The sequence below is a fragment of the Amphimedon queenslandica genome, unplaced genomic scaffold (genome assembly GCF_000090795.2).
Source record: "Amphimedon queenslandica unplaced genomic scaffold, v1.1 AMPQUscaffold_13319, whole genome shotgun sequence".
Lineage (NCBI taxonomy): Eukaryota > Metazoa > Porifera > Demospongiae > Haplosclerida > Niphatidae > Amphimedon > Amphimedon queenslandica.
This window is the reverse complement of record NW_003546445.1, coordinates 115,794-124,129: the sequence shown is the minus strand read 5'-3', so window position 1 is coordinate 124,129 and position 8,336 is coordinate 115,794. Positions and strand designations below refer to the sequence as shown.

The window sequence follows — 8,336 nt, the reverse complement described above, 5'->3', positions numbered from 1 at the left end:
ATAATGGTTGCTGCCTGTATGAGTGGTAGGGTCAGATAGGGTTGCATAGTAATGATTACAATTACAAAATAAATGTACATATTCATTATGCCAGCATTGCTCACATATTTTTAGACCTTTCTTTTGGTTGTTTGTGTACAGTACATATATACACGTACATGTTGCCATTGGCATATGTTAATAGGAAGTTTTCACCTACTAAATATATCGATCATTATCATTGTTATTTTAATTTTATTTTAAAAGTTAATTTTAACGGCAAACAACACAACTTATTATGAATGAGTGACAGCAGTACATGAACTATGAAATATTGAATAGTTTTTTGTGTACAAGTTCTATTTCCCTGTGACTTTATTTAATTCACATCGACCATTTCTTCCTTATCAGCCTCCTCCTGTCCGTCCACCATTTCCTCACCAGCTTTGGCCACTGGCAAAATTCCTAACTTCTTCTTTACTTTTTCAACCAGTTCCTTTTCATTTGCTTTTTTCAATGCATCTATAACATGGCCCCAATTAGCTTCTGGATAGACTCGCAACCATTTCCCAAATAAAGCAATCTTCCTGTTGTCAGCCCTATTCTCCTCATCTTCTATTATATCAAGGTCATGTGGCCTTATTCCAGGAAGAAATGTACCAAACTTCTTCCACCTTGTCAGCTCATCTAGCCACTCCAGTAGCTCACTCACTTCTGGTTTCCTGTCCATAGTGTGTCAATGACAAGTAAAGAGAAAGGAATACACTAGTATAATAATCCTGTTTACTGATTTTATTGTTTTTGCTGACGTATTCTGTGCTGTGCTGTTTACTGTAATTATAAATACATTCCCAGTTCAGCCTACCTCCTCAAATATGCACATGCTATGAATATCAGGTATCGTTAACCATATATGGACTATGTACATTAGTACATGTACATATGTATATTATATTTATTATACAGCATACTTGTAATACATGCATATGTTGTATAATGTACATGTATATGTATATCATAGCTGGTATATAGTCTATGTACACATGTACTGTAATACAGGCATATGTGGTGTATATGTGTGTGTGTACATATATGTACATGTAGTTTTGTTATTGTTTGAGTTATAAATACAATACAATCTCTCGGGGTACATGTAGAGCAGTTATCTATTTTAATAGGTACATGTATATCATCTATAAATCTTCATTATCAGTGTATCTTCTATAGTCATAGACTACTTGTACTATAGAAATGGCACTATATGGTATCATGCACGTGCTTAGTCCATAAAAAGATTTTAAAATGTTTATTCTTAGCAGCAAAGAATATATACAAGCATGAGTGACAGTAATTATATTATAATGAAATAATGGATAGCTTTTGTTTTATAGTTTCTTCATTCCTGTGCTTTCATCAACCAACTCCATCACTCCTAACTTCTTCTTTACTTTCTTGACCAGTTCCTCTTCCTTTGCTTTTTCCAATGCTTTAATAACATGACCCCAATTAGCCTCTGGATAGACTCTCAGCCATTTATCGTACATAGCAATCTTTTGAGCTGGAATATCCCCGACCCTGTTTTTCTCTATAATGGCAACGAAATGCTTCTCCATTTTTGGCAGAAATAAAGCGAATGCCTGCCAGTCCACTAGCTCCTGGAGCCAGTCCAGTAGATCAGGCATGTCTGGTTTCCCATCCATTGTCAAGTATAACTGTTTGAGTATATACAGAGAGAAAGGGCAGTAGCTTTAACCGTGATTTTCTTATTTTTTGCTGACGTACTATTGCTGTGTTGGACATAGTTATGAATACAGCCTACCTCCTCAAATATGCACATGCTATGAATAGCAGATATCATTAACCATATATGGAATATGTACATTAGTACATGTACATGTATGCATACATGTACATGTATAATCTAGTATTGAGCCTATGTACACATGTACATGTACATACATCTAATACATGTATAATGTACATGTACATGTACATACAATAGGTGTAGCTTCACTGTATGTTCATGTTATTGTTTGTACAAGCTCTTGATCTATTTCCTCATTGGCTAGTTTGCTCTGTGTTAATAGTCAGTTATTATAATCAACATACACACATGCTGTATCTATGATATATTGAATCTTCATAGTTATGCACATATACAGGTACATGTATATATTGAGTCACTTTTATATTGTGCAAAGTTTGAGCTGATTCTGAACACAAATTATGAAGTTATAAGTGGCTGATTTTATACAAATTAAATTTTAAGTGACAATTTTTTTGTCGAAAGGTTATCTAAAAAATAGAATAACTAAAATTATAAAATTCATACAAACAAACACATCATATGCTACGATAGAAAACAGTACAAAAAATTAATACAAAAATAATAACAACAACAACAATAATAATAATAATAACAACGACAACAACAACAACAATAATAATAAACTTACTAATATGATAGCAGAACTAGACTAATATTATTATTATAAAACGTTAAATTCAAAATGAAGTGTCTTCAAGACTTCTTCCCTCCATTCCTCCGCTATCTCTCTAGCATGTGACTCTGGAGGTCCTTTCTGAGTCATTACACTCTCAATGAACTTCTTGCAGTGTTCCTCTATCGCTTTCACAGACTTCTTAAAGTTCAGTCCGGCCTCAAACTCTCGTATTAAGCTGTCATAGCTTGGGTACTCTTTCACTGACTCTGAGAGGAGACCCCGAGCGAACATTTCACGGGAAATTTGTTTAATGTTGTCTTTCAGTGATTTATTGAATGTAGCGTAGTTAGTTCGTATCACTTCAGTTATTATTCGTCTTAATTTATTAATATCAACTGATGGAGGGGGAGGAGCAACAGCAGGAGGGCCTGTAATATAAGAAGACATTAATAATTATAGTGTCTCATGTTTTGGTACTGTACTATAGTACAGGGTATTTCGCCAAAAATGACTAGGAAAGAATTCTCCATTTTTATATTTTTTCCTGATACATATACATGTTCTTATGTTGCGTAGAAAGTTTGAGCTGATTGTGATCAAAATTGGATTTTTTACAAAATTTTGAAGTTACTCAAAATTGTGCCAAAGTCCCTGTACTATAGTACAGGGTCGTAGGTCAAATTTCGCCAAAAATGACTAAGAGAGATTTCTCCATTTTTATTACATCTCCTGATTCATATACATGTACTTACGTTATACATGTCATCTAGAGTTAAAATTGTATTTAAGTTGCTCCAATAATCCTCCCTCCCTTTAATGCCTCACTTTTAATTTCAAATACTTTTCCTTTCCTCAGTCTCTCTTCAATGTCAGCTGCTAGTGCATTCTCTTTCAGCCTCTTAAGAGCACTAATGACATCAGTCCATGTACCAGGTGGATATACCCCAGTCCATTTAGTCCACAGTCCCATCTTCCTACTCTCCACTCCAGTCTTGTCCTCTTCAATCTTATCAATGTCCTTTTGTTTTATTCCTGGTAAGTACAGGCCAAAGGTTTGCCATTTTGTTAATGGTTCCAGCCATTCGGCCCACAGGTCTTCTCTAGGACTGGAATCAAGAGGAGAAGGTGGGGTTGAAGAGGAGGCCATTTTGTGTTGTGAAGTGCGTGGGTGACTGGGGATTTTCCCTTTTATAGATGTTTTATTGTAGTATGTATTTAATCAACAAAGTGTTAACAAAAACCAAAATCTACTGCTAAGTACACTATAATCAATCCTACTAGTTACCATAATAATTATTTTATTTAGCAAAAAGAAGAATCCTAGCCATTTTAAGTATATTGACATTAGTCTAATTTGCTACTTTTAGAAGTTGTGCATAGTTCTTCATCAGCTTTTCTTTTCAATGTTTTACTTCCTAAACATGTACAGGATACATTAATTACAATAATATCATTTCACTCACTGATGTAATCAGCTGTTGAGTTTTGATCACAATCTTCAAGAGCTTTAATTAATGTGCTCCATTTTGCTCCTCCTTTATCATTTACATCATCAGCTTTCTCCAACCATTTCACCAGACACTCTCTAACACACCCATTAGTATCTCTTGGATAATCCATCTCAATAGTTTTTAATGTATTATGATATAAACCCAAACCAAGACCAAAATTAAACCATTCAGCATTTGAAAATTGACTCTTTTTAAGCAACATTCGTACATCATGCAAATGTTTTATGTTCAATAGAACATCTTCTTCTATACCTGTAATTATTACCATACACTATTACTGTTAAAAGTTAAATTTACCTGCTGAACTAGAGTCAGATTCAAGACCAAACCAGCACCAGTAAGTCTCATCATTTTCACTGATATCACTTGACTTACACAATATACAATTTGCTACCTGATTCTCTTCATCCACAACACAATAGCAATGTTTTTTCTTATTAGGGCAAGGAAATGCATTTGCATGATTCCGTTTAGCATTGATGGCATCAGAACTTTTATTGATAGTTGTGGTGATCAACTCACGAACTTGTGGACAATACTTCTTAGGACCATCAAAATAAACTTTAATATGTTCATAGCAATTGATTATGTAAAGTGTATAACGTTTTCCTTTAATGTAGATCCAAAATGAAACAGCATCACGATACTTGGAGTCTTGAGTAAACTCGACTCTGTATTCCTTCTGTTCCAGCAAATGGACATAAAATAAGATAAAAATTCCTTGAGGAACGTGGACTAACTTTTTTGATTCCCATTCATCTTCCTGTTCTAGCCACACATAATAAAGAGGCTTTATACTTTCAGGTAGATCCTTATCATACTCATTGTTGTAGGCAGGTAAAGCAGAAGGAAGAAAATAAACATAATACCCAGCCTGATTTTTCAATTCACTAATAATATGAAGATGTTGAAGGAGGTTAATGAAGTATTCTGGTGTAAAATCATCTGAGAATACTTTTGAAAACTTTTTGAGAAGACCTTTCTTGAAACGACCATTTTTTGTAAGATAAGACTTCTCAAATTCAGTTACATTTGTTGCCAGTGATTGTGCTGTTGGATAATCAACGTAAGTGAGAGCTAACAAATGAGAAAGAACATCAATGATTTTCTGAGGGTTAACAAATACTAATTGTGGTTGGATTCTAGGGTAGTATAAAATGATTGTGCTATTGTGAAGAATGGTTAGAGCTAATTCGACTTCATCATCATTCATGTAAAGCTTATAACCTTCTTTAATGGCTTCATCTTTAGTAACAAAACCTTTGCCTTTTGCCTTCTTTTCCAAATAAAGCTCAAAAGCAAAACATCGTATTGGGACATCAATTTCAATAGTAGCCTCTATACATTTCGATATTGTCTCTAAAATTTCTCTACTATTTTTCTGTCTTTTACTTGAATGCTTCTGCATTGTATTAACTGGATATATGACTGAATTCCCATGTACTTTGGAAATAATACGACTCTCTAATTGAGGCAGTTCTGACATCAAATTACTACTCATCTCTACCACTTTTGTCTCAGCATCTTTTTCATTAGTCCTTTCAATCAGTACATCATAATGAGTACCCAGGACAAAAGACATTGAGTGTTTAGACTGAAGTTTGACAAATTCAATATCAATTGGTTTTTGAACTGATGCTGATGAAACAACAGAATCGAATATTTTACGATTTGTATATTTCATTCCCCCATCACATGGAAATTCTCGTCCATTAATTCGATACATAAACTCAAACTCCTCGTCAATGCCTTTTGAAATATCAAGTGTGATGACGTTAAGAGTAGCTGCTCTAGTAAACACTGGTAGCAGCTCTTGGTATGCTGGTTGACCACCAGAATCAACAATGTATACCCACTTCTCACTTAACTGAGCTTCTGCTTTAGGTAGAAGATCAGCAATTTCCTTAAGTACATCTTCAGGATCGTAATCTTCTAGTGGTACTTCTAAATCAATTTCCATGGCACCCTCTAATTCTTCTAAATGTGGATGAGCTGATATTTGCCTTCTTCGCAAAGCATTTTCTGCAGCTTTTTTTAAACTAGATGCTAATTTCTTCAGCAGTTCATCTCTAGTAATTCTCTTCCATGTCTCTTTACCATCAAAAGCTATTCTAAGAGCCTTGACAGCTTTACAAGCTATTGGTGTACTGTCAGTGATAGAGACTATAGAATGAGGAGTGAGGCCAGAAGATTGTACAGGAGTTGTAGTGGTTGAGGGGGCATTGGTATGTGGGTCAGATTGTAAAAGGGTAGGTGGCTTAGATGAGTTAGCATATTCTGATGGTATGCCCATTGGTGGGTCTTCATTTAGTAGAAGACTTTGTGCACATGTTTTTCCAGATCCAGCAGGACCAATCATGAGTACACGGGTAAGTGTCAGCTTCATAATACCTTCTTTACACCACTGCTCTAGTGTGCCTATACACATTGATGTACAGTGACAGCTTGATTTTATTATACCATATAGGGCATAATGTTCGCAGGATGCAAATTTCGTGAAATCTACTAAAATTAAAATTTACAGATTTTAATTTTGCAAATTCTACCATGTGTGCCATGCAGGTATCGTATTAAATTGAAATTCGTGGATTTTATTTTTGTGAATTTACTTTATTCGCAAAATCCACCAAATTTGCATCCCACGAACATGATGCCCTATATGGTAAACTGTACAAATGATAAAAATTAACCCTAAAGGCTTTTCACACTGACACTCTTTTTAAAGCTTATTGATTAACATGTGCATTACATTAATTAACATTATTAACAGTAACATTATGCAACAGTATAATTGTAAGAATACCTGATTTTATTAGATCTTCCATTTGAAACTTTTCATTGCCTACAAAAATGAATAATGATACCAATACACCAGGCATATAACAAAATAGCATTTAAGGATATAGTATTAAGTTATTTTCTTTTACCTGGTGTATTGGATATATCATCAACTGGTGATGGTAGTACAGTATGTGAACTGACATTATCAGGTATAGACTGACCTAATGTATTGAGATAATTATAATGAGCATTATCGAACACTGGAATAATGTACTTACACATAAATTTTTATAATTGGAGCATTGTATAAAATAATTAATATCAAGCCTTTTAACTTACCTATATATTCCAGAAGTTTAGATTTTGCTTTGCTCAGTTGATCAGGAAAGTCATCACACAGTTCTATTAATGTATCCCAATTGACATCTCTATCAGCATCAAACCACCTCTCGAATACCATCATAAGATTGGTATTTCCTGTTCCTGGTATTGGCATCAGATCAGACACATCTACATTCAATCCAATCCCTATTAGCTTGTAATGGTTAGCAGAAGAAACAAATATCTTCATGACTGCTGCCTTAGTAAGCTCCTTGTCTATATAATAGAGGCTTTATAATTTTAAACAGTAACTAATATTTGTACCTACCTGTTGTAGGACCAGGATTGAGTTCAACATCTCCTGATAGGAGGAGGAGCATACGTAGACAAACAATCAAATAGAGATCATTGTAAATCAGGTTAGAACTGCTGCCGCCAGGTAAGATTACTAACTGGAGGTAATTTGTATCAGTAACAGTAACACCAGTAGTACATTGTACTTGGTAGCAGTTACCTAATAATAAAATACCAGTAAATATACAAGTACAAAGTTGTAATTGTTGTTTACCTGTTGGAGGAATCATCAAGATGTGTCTTAATAAAGAGAGAGAGAGAAAGAGGAGGAGGAGGCATAAAGCAATAAGAGACAGAGCTGGTGGCAGTTTAGATGTCTTCTCTCCTGATGTAGTACTGCCTGACTTGCTGTCTACTGCAGCTTTGAATGAGTGAGAGTGACGACCATTAGCTGGTCTACTGGAGGCAGCTTGACAGTAGTTCCACAGTCCAATACTTGCTCTCCATTGAGAGACATCAATCATCTTGTAATTATTGTTGAAGGTATGTTACAAGACAAGTAGTTCTTCTAATATAAGTAACACTCATCATCACATGACAGTGACTGTTTGTATTACTGTTATTATTAGCATTTCAGTTATTATCCCCAAATATGGTCAATTATGTGTGTACTTAGTATATTAGTATGTGTGTGTGGTAATAGCTAAAGGGTGAGTACAGGAAGTAGATCTTAGTGTATGACCAGAGGCTGCATGGGGTTATTCTTATCACTTATTTCATAGCATAATGCATACATGCATCCATCTTCACTTTTTAAGATATTCCAGAAGCCAATGCTTTATGTACTCCTTGATATTTAAATATACAGGTATGTATACAATGTACATCCTGGATTACATATACTTTTGACTGTATTGTCTGTAGTATATTATTCATAAAAGATCATATATTATTGTTCAAAAGGTCACCTATTACTGGTCAGATGAAGCACTATATCATACTGCTA

At 34.5% G+C, this 8,336-nt stretch overlaps 2 protein-coding genes across 2 annotated transcripts; both read right to left on the bottom strand.

Annotated features, from left to right (window-relative positions):
* Positions 1–2,407: 2,407 nt before the first annotated feature.
* LOC109583204 (uncharacterized) lies at positions 2,408–3,657 on the bottom strand. The gene is made up of 2 exons (XM_019998449.1): positions 3,249–3,657; positions 2,408–2,851 (listed from the first exon to the last, which is right to left on the bottom strand). Exons 1-2 carry the CDS (start codon positions 3,568–3,570, stop codon positions 2,469–2,471), a joined length of 705 nt encoding a protein of 234 aa, XP_019854008.1. The 5' UTR covers positions 3,571–3,657; the 3' UTR covers positions 2,408–2,468.
* LOC109583203 (uncharacterized) lies at positions 3,634–6,895 on the bottom strand. Its single transcript, XM_019998448.1, has 5 exons — positions 6,862–6,895; positions 6,738–6,776; positions 4,232–6,352; positions 3,887–4,186; positions 3,634–3,838 (listed from the first exon to the last, which is right to left on the bottom strand). Exons 2-5 carry the CDS (start codon positions 6,757–6,759, stop codon positions 3,768–3,770), a joined length of 2,514 nt encoding a protein of 837 aa, XP_019854007.1. The 5' UTR covers positions 6,760–6,776; positions 6,862–6,895; the 3' UTR covers positions 3,634–3,767.
* Between the last annotated feature and the right edge of the window lie 1,441 nt (positions 6,896–8,336).

What these genes read in the sequence shown, in the direction of transcription:
- LOC109583204 (XM_019998449.1), bottom strand. Translation starts at nt 3,570, where the DNA reads ATGGCCTCCTCTTCAACCCCACCTTCTCCTCTTGATTCCAGTCCTAGA. An exon ending in AAAAGTATTTGAAATTAAAA is followed by an intron (nt 2,852 to 3,248) that starts GTGAGGCATTAA and finishes CTTATATTACAG; the next exon opens with GCCCTCCTGCTGTTGCTCCT.
- LOC109583203 (XM_019998448.1), bottom strand. Translation starts at nt 6,759, where the DNA reads ATGGAAGATCTAATAAAATCAG. An exon ending in ATCTGACTCTAGTTCAGCAG is followed by an intron (nt 4,187 to 4,231) that starts GTAAATTTAACT and finishes TAATAATTACAG; the next exon opens with GTATAGAAGAAGATGTTCTA. An exon ending in CTCAACAGCTGATTACATCA is followed by an intron (nt 3,839 to 3,886) that starts GTGAGTGAAATG and finishes GTACATGTTTAG; the next exon opens with GAAGTAAAACATTGAAAAGA.